The sequence below is a fragment of the Candoia aspera genome, chromosome 1 (genome assembly GCF_035149785.1).
Source record: "Candoia aspera isolate rCanAsp1 chromosome 1, rCanAsp1.hap2, whole genome shotgun sequence".
NCBI lineage: Eukaryota > Metazoa > Chordata > Lepidosauria > Squamata > Boidae > Candoia > Candoia aspera.
In genome coordinates this window covers 187,345,668-187,368,764 of record NC_086153.1, presented here as the reverse complement: position 1 = coordinate 187,368,764, position 23,097 = coordinate 187,345,668, and the positions used below count along the sequence as shown (strand labels likewise).

The 23,097-nt window shown below is 39.5% G+C and overlaps 1 protein-coding gene across 2 annotated transcripts in view; it reads left to right on the top strand.

Moving 5' to 3' along the window:
* The window catches only part of ITPRID2 (ITPR interacting domain containing 2), a 74,018-nt gene that overhangs the window by 16,592 nt on the left and 34,329 nt on the right, over nucleotides 1–23,097 (top strand). Inside the window, exons 3-8 of one of the 2 annotated variants that reach the window (XM_063318106.1) lie at nucleotides 3,935–3,984; nucleotides 4,933–4,989; nucleotides 7,909–7,948; nucleotides 9,186–9,284; nucleotides 11,665–11,873; nucleotides 13,139–13,833. In XM_063318106.1, coding sequence (XP_063174176.1) covers nucleotides 3,935–3,984; nucleotides 4,933–4,989; nucleotides 7,909–7,948; nucleotides 9,186–9,284; nucleotides 11,665–11,873; nucleotides 13,139–13,833 — 1,150 coding nt within the window. The remainder of the gene's footprint in view (nucleotides 1–3,934; nucleotides 3,985–4,932; nucleotides 4,990–7,908; nucleotides 7,949–9,185; nucleotides 9,285–11,664; nucleotides 11,874–13,138; nucleotides 13,834–23,097) is intronic. The other variant, XM_063318107.1, reaches the window with a different exon arrangement.

The following is a 23,097-nucleotide window of genomic DNA, read 5'->3' as shown; positions in this document are numbered from 1 at the left end:
CTTGCCTTAAGAGAACTTGTTTCTTGTAACTTAGATGCTGTTCATCAATACCTAGTGCCCCTGAACAGCAGATACGGGACCCACTGGCCTCTAGATGTTGCTGGATTCTCAGCTCAGTCTCTGTGAGACCCCTGGCTAGGGACGATAAGAATTGTAGGCTAAAGTTCTTTTGTTCTTTTAGAAGATATTAGACAAACTGGAAGTCAGATCAAAATTTCAGAATTATGGACATTTAGGAGCTGACACAGGCTTGTTCTGATCAGTTCCATAGAATGCTACTATTCTGAAATAATATTCTCCTAGATTGGAATGCTACTCTAGGTAGTGTTTCTCAACCTTAGCAACTTTAAGATGTGTAAACTTTAATCCCAAAATTCCCCAGTGAGCCATGGTGGCTGGGGATTTCTGGGAGCTGAAGTCCACACATCTTAAAGTTGCTAAGGCTGAGAAACACTGTTCTAGATTAATAAATAAAGCATTTAAACGGAGGACAGTAGAAGATTTGTGGTAAATTTCCATATGCAGAAAGGTTCTACCCTTGTAGAGATGGTAATACTGAAACACAAATTCATACTCTGTTATATTGTAATTTCTATTGAGACATATGCAAAGAGCTCTTAACTCCATTTCCGGGATAGACTGAAGAATGTTACATACAATTTTTATAGCAGATAAAGATCCCGAGGTTACTCTTGCCGTTGCAACGTTTGTTTCTGCAGCTTGTAAAACTTCTGTATTGCTGATAGCAAAACAGTGCAAGCATGTTTGTAATTTTTTTGTCTTGTATGCTCTATTTTATCTTGTACGTTCTGTTTTGTGGCTCTATACTCTCTGTAGGTTTTATTTAGTCCGGGTTGCTGACCTCTAATAAAGGATTTGATTTGATTTGATTTGATTTGTCAGTGATGGTTGTACTATTTACTTCAGCTACAGGTGAAGGCTATGAATCAGAAATAAGCTGAAAACAAAAGACTCAGTCTAAAAAAAGCAAAGTTGTCCATGCTGGTCCTAAGAAGATAACAAATCTTCAACAATTGATTGTGAAGTATTTTATACACAGAGTAGCAAGCAACTTTTGAATTCTCAAAACTCATCAAGCTGAATATTATGCAAAGCAGGGGATAAGAGAAAGGATGCGGACATTTTAAAAAGTGTTGGGTAGTGTAGCTAGGTACATTTAGGTACTGATTCAAGCTAGATGCCATTGGCCTTAGGTTAGACATAGAATTATGAGATAATCATTGGCTTACTCCCACTTAAAAGAAAGGTCAAAGTGACTTACGTTTCTCTCTTGCTTTAGAGAAACACATATAAAGAATAGAGAAAAAAACATGGCCATCTACATATTAGCAAAAATGCTGTTACTGTATGACCACTATTGCATCTATTTTATTCCAAACTTGGCAAAACTCAAGAGAAACGTAATTCAAAACTGGGGAACTGCTTCCGTGCCATTCCACTTTTATTGTGACAGTGCTACTAGAACATCAGGAGTTGGGAAGGTGATCTGTGGTTACTCCCCCATGCTTCCCCTGGGCTTACTAACTTTGGCTGGGAAAGTTATCTCATCAGCTGCCTGACCAGTTTGATTGTGTGACCTAAGAAATAACTGCATGGAATGGCTGTGATCTTTGGGGAAAATAGATAAACAGCTGTTAGTGTCTCTATGGCAGCCATTCTCAACCTATTGACCCTGGAAGAACCCTTGAGATATTTTTCAGGCCTCGGGGAACCCCTGCACATTCGGGCTCAAATATAGGCCAGAAGTTACAAAATTATTATATTTGTTTTATGTGTAGGCCTGTGTATATACATTAACAGTGGTCTTGCCCGAATTTGAAATAATTTTTTAAATAAGTCATGATCTCCCAGGAGAACCCCTAGTGACCTCTCACAGAACCTTGGGGTTCCATGGAACCCTGGCTGAGAATCCCTGCTCTATGGTGACAGTCTTATGTGTCTACTCAAGGGTTTCCTTCTAGGTAAGTGTATGTAGGATTGCAGCCTAAATAGTCTACCAAGTGGGGTAGTAAATTAATCTGTGATTTAATTATTCATAGTAATAATTAAATAACAATCCTTAGATAGAGACCTAAAAAATGTTTTGACTTGTATGATGTTCCACACTAAAGGATTTAGTGTGTATGTATGTAAAAACAAACCCAAGGTGATTTGGTGGGTCTTTTTCCACGAAGAGCTGAGTTGCCAACTGTTCCACTGGCTGCTGTATCTCTGTCCTTATAGGCAGCTTAGTGTGCAGATGGTGAGAGTTGGCCTCATTTGCCTGGGTGCTGTAAATACGTTCACCTGTTGATTTCTCCATACCAGCAGGTGAAACTTTTCACAACACAGAAGTAAACAGACCCATCTGCTAAATTCTGTGCAGCAAGTGTCTGTTGATGGGATTAGAGTAGGCTGGGCTGAGCTGGTTTTCTGTTTTCCTTAGTTAGCAGTGTTATTGAAGGACTAGAGTTATCAACTGTTGTGTGGAAATAAGACCTCTTCTTCAAAAGCTGCCAGAAGGCAACAGATGGGACATAGCTGTTGTACCTGTTCCTCCCAATATACATTGTGGCACAAAAGCCAACATATGGATAGAGTTGTTGGGGCACAAGACAGAATTTTCAGATGGGTCTCCCAGTGGTGAAAGAGCTCAGGCACTGGACCCCCATCCCACTCTTCAGCGCTGAGGGTAGACGGAAAGGAGGAAGAAGGATGGCTGCTTCTTTCCTTCTACAGTAGCGGGCCCAAGCGCTACAAGGGACTTCCATCACCTCTTTAGTCACTGGGAAATATGCATTCCCTGGCTGAGGAAAGGAGGAAGAGCAGGCTGGCCGCAGTGGTGCTGCTATGATTGATTTGGGAGTAGCACTGAAGGAAGAGGAGGTGATACAGCTCCATCTCCTTTCCTTCCTTCCTTCCTTCCTTCCTTCCTTCCTTCCTTCCTTCCTTCCTTCCTTCCTTCCTTCCTTCCTTCCTTCCTTCCTTCCTTCTTACAGCTCCTATTGGGGCTCCTTGTGACCCGGTTCAATGTTGTAAATATTGAAAGCATGGGGCAAAGAGTGGGACAAGGGGGAACTCATGGCTCCCTGGGCCAGTGGGTTCCAAAGTTTCCTCCCCTGCCTTCACTGTTTGGAAAAATAAAGTCTGCTGGCCATGGTTGTGGAGGGGTGAGTGGGTGAACAGATGAGCAGGCTATCTTATCTTCAGTGGTCACATCTGTCTTACTGCTTTAGTGACTTTTAGAAACTTCATGCACATTGATTTGGCTGCTGGCAAGCCTACGAAGTGTTCATAGTACAATACTGTGATCCTCTGTATATGTTTGCTCAGAAATAAACTCAGGAGATGCATGTTCTTCAATAAGGTGGTTTACAATTGCTGTCTAAATTGAACTTAAGAAGAATAAAATGGCAAAAAAAACTTTTTCTAATTGTAGCCACATAGGGCTGTGTGGGTGAGTGTGCCCATCCTTTAGCACCTGAAGTGTGCTCATTTTGTCCATTCTTTCTGAACTGGACATAGGAACATGGCAGAAAAGTGTTTTAAAATATGAAAGAATTTTCAATTACATGTATTTTGTCTGTGAAAAATTAAGGCATTTTTAAAAAATGACTAATTCTTCACCTTCACGTTGTCGTGCTAGCCCACACGTAAGGCAGCTTGTGCAATCTTGCTCATGCTTGTTTGGAAGTAAGGTCCAACAGAGTTCACTTCTTGTACCAGAGCAGGCATCGCTTAATTGGCTTTTGCAACTAGTATCTGTATGGACACTCTGTTTTCTCAGAGCAGACTTTGTAAGTTGTATGTGCGCGTGCATGCACACTTTCAGGAAGAGGAGGTGGCGGATGTGAAAAACTGCTTTTTAAGGAAGGATGTGAAGAAGCAAGTTTTAAAGGAGTCATGCACATTTTAATCTCTTTTGTGGTTTTAGAACGCCATTGGGAGCTTCCTTGGATGAGCAGAGCAACCCAACGTTAAAAGGTAAAAGTCTGGCACTTTCTGAGTTTCTCTGCCTTCTTGCTTGTTAGACAGAAAGTACAAGAATAATAACTCCCCAAAATGCAGTTTGAATTAAAGCTGTTTGGATGTTGCAGAAAGAGCGTTGTGTCTCCCCTCCCCCACCATTGTTTCTGAATAGGAGTGGGACGTTCGGGGTTAAGTACTTACGGTATTCATGTCTCCCTAGTGATAAAGCCAAGTGAGAACCATGTGTAGGTATGTCTGTTTGTCTGAGAGGGCGAGAGGGAGGCATGCTGAGAAGTAGGTCAACACTCTTGGCTGGCTCTGACTGAACTCGCCACACCTGAAAAGTTACCACCTGCACAAACCAGAACGCAAAAGTTCAAAGTACGACAAGAATGTGCAGGTAGTGACAGGGCAGGGAAGAAGCCCTTGCAGTAGCTGGAGTTCTTTCATTTCATTTTCCGGGGATGAAAGGGCATGTTTGTTCCTGGGTAATACTTAGGCTTGAAACTTTTGGTAAGCAGTTTCAAAATGTAAGCTTGGTGCCATGTTACATGTGACACAGAAGTACGAAGGTATGTGGCATTGGTGGATATGAAATGGCTCTTTTTTCCCTTTTAGCTTGACAGTATCTTTGGAAGTTTTCTTTTCTTTTTCTCTTTACGCCTTGTAAGGTTAGTCGTTTTTGTTCAGAACTGCCAGTACTAACAGTTCGAGGCGTATTAGACTGGTCCAAACTTCACTACAGCTTTGTACAATGTGCTAGTGTTATGTGGTGGTTGAAGTGTGGGATTGGAGCCAGGGCCAGTTTTAAGCCCATTTTCAGCTATGGAATGTTAACATAACTTTGGGTCAGTCAGCATTTCACAGGGCTGTTGTGATAGGGAAAGAAGTGGAGAAGTCCATGTTGCTGAAAAATAACCGTAACAATAGATTTTGATTTTGTCAAACTGATACCTTTTTTAGGCATGCTGGTGAGGAATGGAGGAAGTTTTGAAGATGATTTATCTCTGGGAGCAGAAGGTGGGTATGGCATTAAGCATATGCTTTTTTTAAAAAAAGTAAAACTGGTCTGTTTTTCTACAACAGAACAATATATTTTTATTCTGATTGAAGCATGTAAGCTACTGTAAAAAAAGTAGGAAGAGATCCTTGGAAAAAATGTGTCAGAAATCATCTTCTTTCAATAAAATGTAATAATGGTGCATCTGCAAATCTTCTTCAGTTTTCAAAATGAGACAAGTGTATGCATGAAAAATTGTGTTTCAGTGAGACATTACAACTTCCTTGAAATTTCACCCCTCTGTTTCTGTCACTTTTTAACCAAAATATTATGCATATTGTTCTTGGAGCCAGAGATACTGCTGTAAAAATAATAATTTTTTTTCAGATCAGTTACTTATTTTGTTAAAATATGTGGGCTTTCTCTTCATCTGCTGTGTGATTTGTTTGTTTTAAACAACAGACCTTTAAGGTTCTGGGTATTGAACCTAGAATCATTTATGCCCCATTTGTGTTGATATGATATGACCTATTTGAATTTTGTTTAATAGACAATCAGGATATAACCTAGCTAAACGTTTGGTCCAGCAACTGCATTATTGTTTCCTGTATAACAGCCCACTAGTGCAGACCAGGACAGATATTACATATTATAGAAGGATGAAATGATACTCAGGGAGACCAAGTTGCTCAGTGTTTCAAGCCTGAACAACAGGAGTCAACCACAGATTGTTGTTTCAAAGTCTAACAGCTCCTGACTCCATTCACCTATCCTAGCCTCACTCTGACTTCTTTGCCAGCACAGAGGGGAGAATGAGAAAGCATTTGCATGGTTGTGAGACAATAACAATTGTTCTTAGTTTCCTTTATAAGACAACTTCCATGGTTGTGTGAGCTGTTGAGTATTAATTGCTATTAACCAATAGTGTAGGTAAGCAGCAATGCAGTTAGCAAAGTGGGTGGTGTCTTGGCCTGGGATGGCAAGAGTAGACAGGAAGTATCTGGCTGACAGGCCTGGATTAGCAGTCAAATGTTGTGTGCTCCAGAACAACCTTCACTCTGCCTAGGACCTTCTGTGTGCATTGGGACTACAGAATTCCCCAGTCATGATATTCAGAGCTAGAAAAATGGGATGGGGAATTCTGGGAGTTGGAATCTCAGCACATCAAGGGGACATTAAGTTGGGAAAGGCTGCTTTGGAATATTAAACATTGAAGGGACTGTTCTCAGCCTGCCAGCTATTCTGAAATATTTAAGAATGGTTTTATATCAGGTATTTCTGTCTGGTATTAATTTGAACTTACGCCATCACAGTAATGGGATCAGATTATTCAGAAGAATTTTGAAGGTTTTGTTGTTAACATTTTCTAGAATGGTTAAAAAAAACCTCCCTTCCTTTTATGGGATTTATAAACTCCAAATCAAAGTATATTGGCATAAGATTTCTCACAATAAACTTGGATTAAAGTTTCTTTGTTTATTGTAAAACAGTTATTTTCATTTTATTAGTTAGGGTTTATTTGATTTCTGTTCATAATTAATTGTGTGGAGTGCACAGAAAGATTCCGAGAATTAGATGCCAGGATATGGTGAAATGTTCATGGTTCGTACTGAGCCATGCTGAAGCTTTATCTTCTGGCCTCTTCTTGCATTAAACCACTTCTGACTTGGAATCAGATATGTATTAAAACTAGCTTTTCAGATACTTGGAAAGTGGAATAATTGGTATTACCCGAGACTTTTCTGTTTCACTATTGTCACTGGCAAACACATTTTTTTGTGTGTTTGCAGTATTTTTTAACCAAATTACATCTGCTGTGGTAAGTCCTAAATGTTTATAAGTATGCCACCTTCCTTGCATTTCTTCTTGAGTTAAAATAAGTGTTTTCATTTATTGAGCCTTTGTTTATAAACATTTTTTTTTGGTATTGAGAGGATGCTCCTAGTTTTGATTGCAGAGTCCTGATGGAATTAAGGTGATACGTTTTAAATGTAGGCTAAGAACACCAAGCTTTGATTGTGTTGATCATATAACAGAAATCCTGTACCACTATTATCTTATTTTCAACCCAACAGAATGTTGGAAAGAAATTATGTAGCGGGGCTTGGGACTCTCTGTCAGCAGAATAACTCTGAAAACTGAACACAGTGGGACCAAACTTAGTCTTTGGAAAGAAGACAGCAAAAGAAAGGGAGTTGACAAACAGGCTGGATCAAGCTGGGGAATGTAGAGGAAAAAACCCCCAGTGCATCCCTTTGGGCAGCAGCCTAGAATGATGCTGAGTGCTCTATTCTAACACCCTCCTCCTTCCCACCCACCCACCCACCCACCCTGATTGTGTAATCCAGAGCTGAGTGTATCCATTCTGCCCTGTGCTTCCCAGTACATATATAAGCATAAACAAAGAGATGCGACATAGGGAGAGAGCAAAAACACAAATGTAGGGAGATACATTTTCTGCAGAGAAAAATACAAATGCCTCCTTTGGCCACTGGTGGTAAAGGAACAGAAAGAATTCCCTGTGTGCTTTCCCTGCCTTATGCAAAATAAATATTCATGCAAGGGACTTGCTAGAAATACTAATGTTGGATCATTTTCTCAGACCCAGCAGGAAAGAGGATCACCAGTTGCTCACACATTTCTTCTAGCCTCATTTGTATAGATAGTTCGTCCAGTGCACTAGGGTCTCAGTGCCATTTATTTGAGTTTGGCTGTGGATCTTGTGTAAACCCATCCTTTGTGATTTATCCAACAATCCATTGTAAAAAACAATTAGCAGGTACATGCTATGCAGCATGCATTCAAAATATCATTTATAAAATAAAAGCGATTGAATTGCTTGTTATTTCTGTTAATGCTTACAAATTATTTTTGTTTCTGTAATTTGTATGTATAGATGAATATTCATTCTCTCCTTCCTTTTTTTCTCCCTCCTTCAGCTAATCAACTGCATCAAAGCATTGAACAAATGGAAATCTGGTAAAAAATTAAACTTTTTGCTTTGGAGTAATGTCTGACATGAAGTTAATCTCGGTATATGAATATGGTTCTTTTCAATGGTTTGTCATCAAGCATATAAGCTGATGAGACACAGCTGTGAGGAGCTTTTCTTTTTCTTCCCAATAAGCTGCATTAAGTTAGTCTTGGTTTTTTCTTTAATTTTGAGTGAGATGGTCCACTTTCCACCCACCATAACCATGATGCAGATCCCCAACTGATGAATGGAGCTTCCACTGACCATTATGGTACCTTTGTAAAACCTCTCTCCAGGATCTGGTGAATAGTGATGGAGTCTAACAGCTGTATCACCATTGCATTAGTTACTGGAAGTACTAATAAAAATTCTGTGCAGTTCCAGCAATTGGGAGAAGGCAGAGTACAGCATATTGTGTTTCCATATTATATAGAAATATTTAAAAAAATCAATTAATTTCAATCAAGTACATTTACCTGTCATTTGATTATAATTCAGCTGCATAATTTGCTTACCAACCAGAGATGAGTAACTTACAGTCTCTGAAATCTTTGTGGGTGGCCCTCAAAGCTCCTCAAACTGCACTGCTAAATGTAATGTCACACGTTTTGAAAAGAAGCTGTAGTGTTAGTTTAAAATAAATTTGATGCAATTAAAGGGGGGGAAAATACTTCCTCTCCTGAATTCCCTCCCCCGTCCAGAAACAGAAAGTTCTGGCTCTACTTACATGTCTGAACCCCACAATACTCGTGTTGTTTTTTGTTTTGTTTATTGTTTGCCTTCTGCAACACTGCTCTTCATCAGGCTAATAACTGACTGATCTGGTCCACAGTCGTTTCTCACTTTAGTGCTTTAGCAAGTACAAGTCCAAAACATCTGGAAGGAAAAAGTTCTGTTCTTCAGCTGACAAAATAAGTGACACTGTTAAATTGCCATTCCTTTTTGTGCTTGTACATTTAATTTCTTTCAAACTAAAATTTTTTGTGAGATCAAAAAAAGCAGAAGTTCAGTGCAGCTCTCTGGATGTGGTAAATTGAACTAGGCGGGGTGCTTTTTTCAAAGGAAACAGTTTTGGGGTTTGGAAGGGATCATGAGGCTCTCAGTGGAAAGCTGCTGCTGTGCATTGTAACCAAAGTGATTTTAAGAAAAAGAGCAGTAGAATCTTGGATATTTGGCATTTATTCTTAAAGAAACAGGCAAGCTCTCCACCCTTGTAATGATGGATTCCCTTTGTGTTGTCAGTAACAGTATGTTGGCAAAGGACAAGAGACTTCAGTTTCATCAGAGGGGAAGGAGTATGAATTCCACTGGCTCAGGAAAAAGCAGTGCAACTGTTTCTAGGTAAGCAAAGGATGATTGTGTGGGATAAGGGGTCAGTGGCAGTTTTTATTCCACCTCTTCTTTTCTTCTGGGGAAAAAAACACATTTTGTGCATTTTTATCAGAGACCCACTTGTCTGCAGCTTGATGATATCTCTTTTGGCCATATGCTTAAAAATCGCCACCTTTGGAGTTTCATGATCTTTTGGCGTGTTTTGTGTTATGGCAGCTGTGTGTGTTCATTTATCTGTCTTATTTGTATATGTTTTGCATTTAAATTGAATGGGATTAGCCAGGGATGGAAGTTGAATCTCTTGAATTCTGGTGGTGGAAACTGTTCTGCCTTCCAGTTTCTGGAGTCTAGAATAAGTATACCATGAGATGTATCTGGACTAAGACCACTGTGAGAGAAATAGACTCCTTTCCCATAGACTTCTTGTTTCCTGAAATTTACACATACACTGCTATATCTGCAGGAGTTTTAAAATTCCTTTGCTGCCAATGGAATTTAAGGGGGAAAAAAACTCCACAGGAAGTAAAGGAAATCCACAGGAATAGTTCCATGCTGTGTTCTTCAAAAGTCTCCTTTGAGCTGAACTTGATTCCTGGTGATGTCATGGACATATCCATGTAGTTTTTTTGGCAACATTGTAAAGTGGTTTACCATTGCTGCCTTCTGGTGGTATTTCTTTAATTTCCCAGTCTAGTCTGCAGATCTTGTGTTCTCTGAACGGAGTTTAGTTCTCAGACTTTTTGGTATCCACTCATCTCCCTGTTGAATTCTATACTTAGTCTTCTACTCTCAGGCTCATGACAGAGCAGAGGGAGGAGAGAAATGCAGCTAAACATTTCCTCCCTGATTTCTCTCTTCCTTTCTTGCCAGGATGGCAGGCTGAGCTGGAAACACTGCTGGGAGTTGGAACTTCTAATGTTCTGCTCCTTAATCTATGAAGAATTTGATAGATCATTGGCATACTTTTGTACTATGACTAGAGTAGGTGAAATGTGCTTGGAAGCAGTTTCACTTGAAGGAATTCCTAATGCAGCTGATAGCACCTAGTTGTTCTTAGCTGACCTCAGAAAGCTAAGAAAGGTAAGATTCATATTTGGAAGAGAGACTAATAGGAAATTGAAAACATTTTGAAAGATGGCAGTGGAAACCACTCCTGCATTACAAAAGGAACTCTTCACAGATATGTTTGTGCAGTCATCAGTTGAGCTCAGCTCAAAGGAGACTACCTTCTGTAAGGGAGAGAGCGGGTCTGTGTGGTTCATTCTGCATTTCTGTTGCTGACCCATTGGCCTCCATGCATTGGAGGGCAAAGGTTTTTAGTAGGTTACCTACTATATCTGTAAAGTCTTCAAATACAGTTTGGGAGCAAATCAAGTGGCGTATAAAGTGCATGATATTACACGTCATTTCTCATATTGTTTTTATTGCAGCAGTGCTGGATTAAGGCCAATGCGTGCAGGATGTTTGGAGCCTAATCTCCCCTCCCTTTCCTTTTAAAAGAAAAAGCTCCTTATTCCGGCTGTGCAGGCTCTTTTTTACAGAATAAACCCACATGAGCTCAAGTCAGTCTGTATTAAGTATTTTGAAAAGGGAGGTGGCTGGGGAGATTGGTTGAGTGCCTCCAACCTGCACATGAGAGCCCTAGCTTGGTTCAGGCCATCAGTGCTTTGTATTCAAGAAATAACTGAAAAGGATGAGGTGCTACATATTCTTCAAAGCATTTTGGTTGCCCCTTGGAATCCAGATCTTACAGGATTCCAAATGATGCAGTGAGTTTACTGTCTGAGTATAGAACACTTCTTACTGCTTTCCAACACATGGAGAGCAACGCAGTTATGATAGAGAAGACTAGGTGAACAAGCAAAGTCTAGCTGTCTGCCTTCTCACAACTATGTAGTTGAACTAGAAGTTTATGAGTAGGGCTTTGCTTTCAAGGAAGTTTGAACAAGATTGGGATGTATGACAGCCTGCCCCTATATATAATTGTTGATTGAAATCATACAGATTTAAACATTCTTCTAGGTAAATTCTCTTGCTTATTACTCTCCAAACTGAATTAACAGCATGGCCTTTTCTAGGTGTACTAAGAAGTAAGTCCTGTTAAAATTAATAGAATTATGGGACAGTATACAATAAATATTTCAATTTAATTGCTTTATGAATTAGATTCAGGGGCATAGTCTTAAGTTGGCCAAACTCTTCATATATAAATATATTTTTAAGTAAGCTCACCAAATCAAAAAATGCTTTCATCTCCCTTAAATGCTTAAAATTACAGTCTAAATCTTTTAATCCAAGTATTCAATTTAACTGTCTTACAGATTTCACCTCTACTTAACCAGAAAGGGATAATATGTAGTGCAATTCTTGCGTTTTTGTTTTAATCTAGTGTGTCTGAACTACTGGAACTTTATGAGGAGGATCCTGAAGAGGTTCTCTATAATCTTGGATTTGGACGTGATGAACCAGATATTGCTTCTAAAATTCCATCAAGGTTTTTTAATTCATCATCTTTTGCAAGGGGAATTGATATCAAAGTGTTTCTGAATGCCCAACTGCAACGGATGGAAGTGGAAAATCCCAATTTTGCTTTGACAAGTATGTTTTTCTTTCCTTACTGGACAATATACAAATTCAGTAAACATAAATGCATAAAAATTCAGTATGTTCCTAAATAATTTCTCATGTTGGCTATGAAAAATGTGAAGATGCCTGATTAATCTCCTTGCTTTTATTTATTTATTTATCTAATTTGTCCTCGCCCATCTCCTCCCATCGGGGGACTCTGGGCAGTTTACAACAATCGATTAAAAACAACAACCATAAAATACACAGTATAAAAATACAATAATAAATAATATAAATAAAGGTAAAAATAAATTTAAAAATAAAAATTTCCATTTTTCATGATGGTAAACTAGAAATAAATAGAGCTAATGTTATTTGTTGCAAAGTCCTTCCAGTTTTAAACTTTCTGTACCTCGTCACTTGGGAAGAGAATGCTGTCAATGCAGCTAACTATCCCTCTACCATTTACCCTGCAATTTGGAAAGTCAGTTTCTCAAATTATAGTGAGTATATAACTAGGACTTGACCAGCTTTCCCCAGCCTGGGTTCCTTGGAATAGTTTAGCCCCCAAATCTCAGCATCTCACTTCCTCATGCTAGCTAAAGATGATGGAGTCAATAAGGAAGGGTACTCTAAAGTTTTGATGCCATCCTACTCAAAATTGACCATGGACAGCAGAATGAAGTGGGAGTAGTATATGTGGCATATGGAATTGGAATGTGAGAAAAGGTTCAGAGAAGAGTGAGTGGAACTCATTTCAAAGTTCAGTAAGGAGATAGGCACTTTTATTTGGTGGGAAAGTGATGGAAGGAATCTCAGTTTTTCCCCTCTTCTCCATCTGAATAGTTTCCCAATGGCATAACTTGGTATGTATTATTTTCTTGGGTTTATATGCCACTCTGGTTGATACAGACTCTGAGTGGCTTACGTACCTAATAAACATTAAAACAATAAAAATGAAACAAATGTTTTTTCCTTTGAGTGACTCAAAAGGCAGATGTGTTTTTAAGACTGATCCTGTGACAAAACAATTCAAGATTGTCTTTTTTTCCTCAGGGAATATTACAAGTAACATTCTGGTAAGGAACTAGTTCATGGAATTCTAGTTAATTCCATTAGATTTCAGAAGCCAAGGATAGTTGGAAGTCAGAAATCTGGCTTGGCTTTGACTCTGATGTGCTGGTGTTTCTGTTTTTCACTTCGCAAGTTTCAAGTTCATTTGTAGTTTCAATATTGCATTTTTTATAATGCTGCCCTTTGTTCTTTTTGTCATTTTGGTTTTGTCTTTTTGCCAGGTCGCTTTCGACAAATTGAAGTGCTTACTACTGTGGCCAATGCATTCTCTTCCTTGTATTCCCAAGTTTCTGGCACTCCCTTGCAGAAAATTGGGAGCATGAATTCAGCAACTTCCAGTAAAGAGGCATCCAGCCCTCCTCCTTTGTCACGAAGCAACACAGCGAATCGTTTGATGAAGACCCTCTCTAAACTCAACCTCTGTGGGAACCCTCAAGCAGGGGACAGTGGCAGTAGTACAGCCACTGAGAAGGGTAAATCTGAAAATGGGAGTGAAGAAACAGAAGTGAAAAATGAAGCCAAAACTCCAAAACACTTCAAAGCATCTTTGTTGGCAACAGTAAAAGAAGAAGTACCTTGCAACCAGTCCAGCTTACTAGGAGCTCTGGATCCTTCAGAACTTTCTTCTGGCCCTAACGTTCAACAGGAAGCTCAAGGTTATGCTATGTCTTATGAAGATCAGCAAAATAACAACTCTTTTGGACATTCAGGTGGACTCCGTGAAAAGATTGCTGCTATGAACTCTTCTAGTCTCATGGGTGATACTCTGGAATCAACCAATTCTGAACTTAAAGGTATTGAGGCAATACAGATGCCTCCAGCTTCAGTGGCCGATAAAGAGGCTTGTGTTCCGCTAACCATTCCATCTATTGCCAGCCTCATGCTGCAACAGAAGGACTCCTTTGAGATGGAAGAGGTATGTGGAAAGAGATAAGGATCGTTGTTGTTGTTGTTGCTGTTGTTGTTCCTCAAGTGCTGATTCTCCTTCATATTCAGCACCATCTTTCTCCAATCCGATACCTGGTAGACGTTGGTGGAACTATGTAGGAGACTTTGGAGAGTTGCTGTTCCTGCACATTTGTGTAGATTGCACAGATGTTGGATATAGAGTTTTGATAAGCTGCTAAAGTGTTCTTTGGTATGCAGTGCAGAAAGAGATCTTAAACTAGGATTTTAAACTAGATCCTTCATGGTTTCATGTACCATCCTGATCCATTTTTAGTGGGTACTCCAGTTACAGGGACTTTCATAAAGAGGGGACTGAGGTACTAATGGAAAGGAAGATTATACTCTTATCAGATATTCCTGATTAAACTGTGCTTAAAAGCCAGCCAAAGATACAACATGTTTGGTACTGTTAGTTTCTGTTAGGGATGGGCAGCCTGTGGCCTCTTAGTTTCACTTGTTTATGCTCTTTGGAGCGCTGTCTGACAACAATTGACGAAAACTGACAGCATGGTTTCTTCCCATTTTTAAGTGGAAATCACATAAGAAGTATATTTTAAACCCTAAAACAGGCCTGTCAACCTATTGCAATTTAGTGAGAAGCTCCTATTCCAGTGTGGGTAATACTGAATTAATAGACATGGATGAATTTAAAGCAGTTGGCTCTTATACATTTAGGTCAGGGATAAGCAACCTGGTATTCTCCAGATAATCTGGACTGCAGTTCACACCATTTCTTTCCATTAATTATGCCAGCAGTTGGAAGTTGGTCATAAAACTTTAGAGTTCCAAGTTGTATATCCTTATTCTAGGTGTATTTCAGGTTATTAGATTTCATCCCTAAAGCTCATAATGGTTGGATATCACTTGTATCCTGACATGATTAACATTAATAATTTTATCCATGTGACAAGACTGAGCAATTCTAATTTTGATAAAGGCATTAAAGCATCAGGCTCTCAGTTGTGCAACTTTCTATTTTTTATTGAAAACCTATCTATCTTCTGGAATTGCAAAATGTTTTCTTCCTATGATGTTCCCATATCCTGCTAACCATAAGAGGTTTTATTTGTTTTTGACATTGCAAGGGATAGGAATTTAGCCATTATGGTTTGTAAACCATGGTTTATGGCTTAGTGTTATTTATGTACCCAGGTGTTATGTATTCTTCAGCAGATATGGCAAAAACAAAACCAGGACTTAGCGCGCTATGTAAACCTGGTCTGTAATACTCATATGCTTTCCTATGCCATTTTTGATGGCCAGGATTAATCTTTAATTTTTACCTGGATTGAATTATTCTTTATTTAAAGAATAAAGTTACTTATTCAAATAACATCTATCTTGAACATGGGGAATAGGGTGGAAGGAGCCAAATATTTAAATAAGCAGGTGATAATAAGCTTTTAGAGTTAATTGTTGTGTGTGCCTGTATTTTTGGAAATGAATTTACATATATGTGAAATAACATTTAAATCCTGTTTCTCTTTTACATAAGTATGTTTCCCAACCTGGTGCCCTCCAGGTGAGCAGACTCCCTCATCCTTGGCAAACACACTGTGTTGGGTGGAGGAGATGGGAGTGTGCTTGAGCACTCTTCTGAAGTGTACCGATGTGGAGAGAAGAAACCAGGCGTACATGGCCTAACTCCTCTCTCCCCAGTCTTCCCAGTTCCTTCCTGGCAGCAGTCGTTATGCTTGAAAGTGCAGCACATTTGACTGACTTCCTGACTTTCCCGGTATTTTGCTTTCCTTTCTCTCTGCTTAGCTTATGCTACCCCTGATGGGTTTGCATTATCCCTGCTGTCTCCTGCCTGGAACACCCCTGCCCAGGACACATATGTACCATATCCATGTTCAAACCAAGCATGTGTTTTCTGGGTCCATGCCCAGACCAAACACCTATGTTTTGGTCCCAGCACAAGCCACTCAATATTGTCCTTTTTGGACATGCCAGCCTGTCCACAGCCAAATGTGCACATTCTTCCTCATTTGAGGCTGCTGCACCAACTTTGAAAAAGGTCACTGAGGGCCAGTGAATGAAATGCACCAGAAATAATATGTTACCAAGTTATGTTTATGGTTTTACGGGTAGTGCACAGAAGTGAGGAATCTAGCTGTTAATGGCAGAAATGAGGACAGTTCCTATTTCTTTTTTTCTGATTTGGTTTTTCTGATTGCCCTGTGCATAGAAAAACACTATGAGGCAGTGTGGGGAGTGCCCTAAAGGGCTGCTTTCCCTCTTTCCCAGTTTGACGTTGGAATGTTTTCTTTGCACGTAGCATGGCAAAGATGTTGAGGGCACGGTTTTCCATGCTGTCCCAGAGCCCTTGAGGCTGGGGCTTCTGTCGGAAGTCTGCTGCTGTCAAGATAGCCGGCGTGGGAGAGAGAGTCAAGGCACAGCTTTCCCAGGAGCTCTGGCCTCTGCCTTCTCAGCCAATCGGATGCATCTGTGCTGGCATCCTTGTTGATATTGGCAAAGGAGGGGTGGAGGGAACGGGGCAAGATTGTGAGTAGAAATGCAGGCAGGATGCTGACCCTGCGACCAGCAACAGAGGTGGGTGAGGGAAAGGGATTGGCCCCTTATCCCACCCCAGCCCCCTAATCACCCAGTGGGAGAGGGAGAACAAAAAACCGCGGTACAGTCCTAGGAGCAGATGAAGGCACGGAGTCGCCTTTGCAGACTGAGACCTAGCAAATGGCTTGTAAGGTGGATGTTTATCTGCATTAATAACAGTAATAATTTGCCTTGTGGAGACATCCGTGTGCTTTTGTCCTTGGGTGGCTTGGTTTTGTTTAAGGGGTATTAAAATAAAGGATCTGCTGTTGCTGCTTGGGTTGTGTGATGTATGTATTTTTAGAGATTGCAGTGCAGGTATAGCTGAAGTAACTTGTTAATGAATACAGTTCTGGCTTCCTGACATTTCAGAATTTGTCTGTCTTCCAACTGTCATATTTTTACAGAAATCTACTTTAGAAGTGGGAGGCGATATTTGCTAAGGATGCTACATTGAGGATATACATATATTCTATGTACAGTATATCTTTGCTGTTCTTTGCTTTGCTCTGCTATGGAATCCCTTCCCTTGCTCTGATTTACCCTGTGGCATTCCTATTCCAGCATTTTTTCTTTTCTTTTCTATGACAGCACTGATTCAAACACACAGGGGCCATTTCTGATACTTTATACATTTAAGTATCATCAACTTCAGTTCTGAAACAGATGGGGAGAGAAAATTAAACGGCATAATCTGAGTTTGCTTCTGAGCATTGCAGCGAAATGGCAGAATCTGAGTTCTGGTGATCCGGCATGCAAGAAGCTGGGTGTCTCTTTGTAGAGAAATGCTGATTAAAAAGAAACAATGGGAGAGCCATGAGGACTCATTTATGAAGCAGAATTCATTTCATGCTTTCTTTGGCTCCCTTATAGCTGTGCTGTAGTTTAGGGGCATGCAGACTTAGGTTTGCTGGTTCTAGTTTTGCTTTTCACTGTCCCTGACTTAACCTTGGGCTTAAGTGCAAAGGAGTGGCTTGAGATCAGAAAATAAACTTTACCTTACCGTTAAAGATTTAGGACGTCTCTGACTCAATGTCTCAATTCAGAAACTTGTTTTCTGTACTAGAAATGAGATCACAGTTGAGTTGCATAAAAACCATGCCCAAAAGTTTCTTTCATTTCTCCAGTCTAATTTAAACACTTGGAAAGCAGAAAGTTTTAGGCATCAAATGCAAATCAACCAGAAATCTGCTAGTAGATCCTGATCATACTTTCCTCCAATTCTGCTGTTGTCCAGGAATACCCCAGAACTAGTATGCTGTAAGAGAGCTGCTAGTGCACAGATAAAATAGCAGAAAGATTAATGTAGGTCCAAAACATCCTCTCCAGAGATGGCCTGTTGCTGCACCTTTGCGTTTACAGCCTTGCTTGCTTTCAGCAGAGACAGTAAATAACTACTGGCTTATTGCCAGTGTCTCTCCTGGTAGCAAGCAGTTCTACTGCCTCTGTGTATTCCATGTGATCAAATGTGCCATTTGTTCCTCATGCAAAGATTTAGTAAAATTACCTGTCCTCAGAAGAGGTTGGCTTAGAGTACCCCTTCATCAGCTTCTCTTCAACAAGTACGTATTCATCAGTTTCTCTTCCACAAATGGGTACTTGTTATGCATGTCTGCATGCTCAGATAAGTAAGAATGCTGTTTATTTTTTTTGGTATAGGGTTATTGACTTGGGCTTGGTAAAATCATCTGGAGGGTTGCAAACTTGGGATAAATGTAGTTTGTGGAAGCATCTGTTGAATCCAAACGTTTTGTCAGAATGATGAAATGTGCATCATGATGTCATGATACCAAATCAACAATTTATTTGCAGTCCAAGATACCATGATTCAAGTTCTGTCTTTTATGTATGTGTGCATGATGCCACAACACAGATACAAAAGGAGTAGAGTTTGGTTGTATTATTGCAGTGCACATTTCATCATTTGTCCTGTTGCCTCCTCCTCCAACAACAGACACACATGGTAGTGTTTGCATGCACATGCAGGACCAGATGTGCAGGATCAGATGATGGGGGAGGCTTTCAAAGCAGAAGTCCCAAGCCTTGAAGTTAGTGCAGGCCTTTGTATTGATGAGCAGGTTCAAATTATTTTGGCCAGCCCTTTTACTGACTTGTCTGTCAGAATAGCTTTAGACATAGGATTTCATTTATATTCAGGGTTAAACTAGATAGCTCCTCTTCAGGATGCTTCCTGAATCCCTTCAAATGTGATGTCTTAAAATAATTGGCTATTATCAACATGGCTGATGCAGAAATAGGCCCAGGAAAATTAAATGCATCCAGGTTATTTAAAGGCCCTAAAATGTGTGTGTTTGTGGAAGAGAGACCCAGAGGGGCTGGAAACAAATGCTTAGGGTCATGGCTCTACTGGCTTTTTGAGGGAGTATACTACCAGTGTTCAGTCTGTTTTGGGCTTCTGTGCTATTCTTGAAGCATATATTTTAATTCTTATGTCCAGTTAGGCATGCCATATGGCAGTATTGCTCATAGCACTTAAAATAACTAATAACTTGAGCCCTCCAACATGTCTCTCCCCCTCCTCCATCTTTACTTGGTTATAACAAATCACCAGTAGCAGCTGAATAGGAAGACTATTGTCTTACTGTTCATCTAAGACCCTGAAGAGATATTCCCCCAGTGCATCCTGGAACCTCAAAAGAGAAGTCTGCTTACCAATAAATGCTATAGATTAAAGTGAATTTGCTGCTGCCTTCCATCGGGAGAACCCATATTCTGGAAAGCCCATGAAGACTCATTACAGTTAGCATTTGGAAGGGGTGTCCCCACATCTTCATCCAGGGGCCTCCCCACATTTAAAGCCAGTTTTGCTCTGGGGTGTTTGTCTTGAACCAGAATATAATGTTCAGAGACAGGACCAAAAGGAGTTGAAGGTAATATTTGGCTCCCTGTTCACTCCTGTTCTGAAGACAGACGTTACTGCAAATTGTATACTGAAATATCCCCATTTTGTTTCCTTGGATAAAGCTCAAACAGTTTTCATTTCAATAGTATTTATTCTGTTCATTTTAAATATTGATAACAAGGACACAATGCTTTAGCTTGGTATTTTGAAAATATGCTTGTTTCCTAAAAGGAAGTCCTTTGATTTTGGATTTTCTATTTTAATAAACTAGTACTAAGTCAGAATGTATTGTGTGAGCAGAGTAACTGGGCAGTTTTATCACCAAAAACATCTTAGAACTAAGGAAGTGTCTGAAAATGGAGCAGTTGTGAAATTAGGAGGCCAGCTGCCTTAAAAAAGCAGTGTGGACCTTGGAGTCTGCTTAATCAGCCTGGCAACTCTTAATAGCAGAGTTTTAAAAACATGTCTTGGGGAGGGGGGTTATATCAGAAAAGTCATATTTTTCAATTATTTTTCTTGGCTTCATCTCTTGTGATTTTTCTTCTTATCTTTCTACACTGTCCTCTTGGAATGCTTCTAACACTGTTCAGACATTACTCATATTCAGCAGGTATATACAACTAAATGCTCTGCGGATTTTTTACTACAATTTGCATAGTCCAACCAGTATGGCCAATGGGCAAGAACAGTGGAGGTTGTACTACAAAATATTTGGGCAGGGACACCAAGATTCCTATCCTGCCTTACAACATTAAGCATGCTGACAGATTGTTGTGTATGGTAGAGGACTCTTGAATAGACAGGGTCTCCTGTCTCACATAGGAAGTGTGTGTGGATAGTTGCTTATGAGTAGGCATTCTGCATAGGGTTTCTTTCCATAAGTGGCCCCTTCTAGATGTGTTCCCTAACATGTCAGGGTGAGAGAATAAATATGGAAGTTTGACCTCCCAAGAATCTGGAGGGCACAGCTTGAATAAGCCTGACAGATAGTGTAGTAAGAGTATTCATGATCCAACACACATTCATTGAAAGAGACTGAGTAGTTATATGGTTGCCAGCAACAATCCCTTTTTACCGGTATTCAGAATTAAGTCCGAACCCATTCTCTAGGATATGGGACTGACAGCAGTACATTCTGTTGTTTTGGTATGTGTTTCATGCTATATTTTAATCATTCTGGCTTAATAGCAGAAGTATTGGGGTTCACCAGTCTACAGTATAGTCACAAATCAAACAAACTGGATGAAGCTTTCTGAGGATAGGACTCCAATATATCCCCATATATAGTATGGATATTTTCCCCAGAAGAAGCTTATAAATAAAATATCAGTGTTGCAAATGTGTATCAAGTGTATATTAACTCCTGTGTCCACATGAAGCTAAACTGAAGTAAAATTAATCCCTCAAGTCAGGCTGAACTGTCAAATAAACTTTTGCATTCCTTTGGAATGTACAGAAACTTATAGAAGTTTCTATAGAAAAGACAACAGAAATAAGTATTCCAATATTCTTGGTGAAATAACCATTAAAAATGGATTTTTTAACATAGTTGATCCACATTTTCCCTATCATATTTTAAGTATTACTAAGGATTCACTGGACCCCGTTATCTTTTTTGTTTTTGGTGCCTTCATGTAAGTGTGGACTCCTGGTGACTGCCTGGATAAGTCCCTGCAGTTTTCTTGGCAAGATTTTTCAGAAGTGGCTTGCCCTTGCCTCCATCTTAGGGCTGAGAGAGAGTGACTGGCCCAAGGTCACACAGCTGGCTTTGTGCCTCAGGTGGGACTAGAACTCACGATCATTTGGTTTCTAGCCTGGTGCCTTAGCCACTATACCAAACAGGCTCTCCTGTTATCTTAGATGGGTGATACTTCACTGTTTTCATTCATCTGATCCTAGATAGCATAGGAACCTAGAATATTTTCTTTAATGGAAATAGATACCAGATGAAGTATCATAGGCAAGTAACCATAACTTCTGGAGAAATATGTGGCTATAGTTTTATTAATATTTATGTAGCTGCTAGGGACCCATAGGAATCCTATTATCACAGGAAAAGGCTTAATGCATAGTTACTCCAATCCAGCAATATGGGAAGTCAATTGAAGCTGAGAAATTATGTGTAATAAAAACAGTGACTGCTGGATTTCTTCCCCAAAGCTATTCTTCTTTGTCATTGTGTTTGTACGTGTGACCTGATGTAAATATTATCTACTACTGTATAGGATACAGCTGAAAATAGATGGCCCTGTGGCAGGGTCAGATTGTTAAAGTCACAAGTGATATCAAAGAGAAACAAGTGGTAAATAATTAATAATTATTTTTGTAATTCTGTACCTGTATTAATAATTAATACAGGTACAGAAATCAAGCTATTCAAGTTATTCAGGACAAAAATGTGCAAAGAACAAAAATGTAGCTGTTGCTTCTCTTTGTCATCTGCTGAAAGCAGCCTAAGATACCATTCTAAAGAGCTGCCTGGATGTTAATTGTAATAAAGGAGTCAATCCTTATATAGTCACCTTGATAATCCAGAAACTGCAGCTGACCTGGAATGCAGCAGGGTGGCCCCCTCCATGCCCCTGTACTGAAATAGCTTCCCTATTTCAACACTTGCTTTCTAGACCCAGTTCAAGTTGTTTATAGTGGCTGTTAAAACCTTCAGTGTTCTAGGCCCAGACTATCAAGAGGAAGGCCTACTCTGTCTAGATCTCCCCATAGTCTCAGATCATCAAGGGGACCCATTTTACAGGTCCCACCATGAGTACTTCTGATGTCATTGACACGTTCAGTCAATGTTTAGCCATGCTGTCAAGAATAAAAGTCAAAACATCTTAAAATCATGGTCTTGTTATTGGGTTACATGCATTTATACAAATACCATGTTACTTGTTATACAGGAGATGGCAAGGCAGTTAAAACATTCACTTTTAGGACTTCTTTAATTCTACAAATCTAAAAAGAACTTTTGGTCTCCAAAAATATTGGCATGTTTATACTTTAAAAAAAAAACTTACTCTTGATAGCATGAGTATGTGCCAGCTTTTGAGATATCTGTCTTTATTTTTAGATTCAAGGAGATTGAATAAGCCATGTTTAGGTATACTTCAATGTGTCTATGATGTAGAGAGCCAGTTTGGTTTAGTGGTTAAGGCACTGGGCTAGAAACCAGGAGGCTGTGAGTTCTAGTCCTGCCTTAGGCATGAAAGCCGGCTGGGTGACCTTGGGCCAGTCCCTCTCTCTCAGCCCAACCCACCTGACAGGGTTGTTGCTGTGGGAAAAATAGGAAGAGGAAGGAGTATTTGGTATGTTTGCCACCTTGAGTTATTTATAAAAATAATGGGATAGAAAACAAACAAACAATTATGTAATAATACAATTTTTATATCTTTATAATTTAAAAAGCAAGTAAGTATTCTGACCTGTTAGTTATACAGTGTAACAAACACTGTAATGTTTAATGTATGTTTTCAGATTTCTCTTTCATGGTGCCCTTGAAAAAGGTCTCTAGCCAAAATATGTGAGGCTTGATTAATAAAGTCTTTTTTTACTGGCACTTGGAACACTCCTCTCTTTTTTGCTCCTTGAAATGTTTGAAAACCAGAGTAATAACCACTCATATTAAAATGTCTTGCAATTCCCCAGATTGAAATTGGTATTTTAGAATTAAAAACTCTAGAGTTTCAAGTTTATGTTAATGACTGCCTCTTAAATATAACTGTGGAAAGGTTTTGTCCTTGTAGTTTGTCTACACGTTTTGAGTGTAACCTTCTGTGTAATTAAAAGTGCTATTTATAGTTCTATGTGTTATTAGAT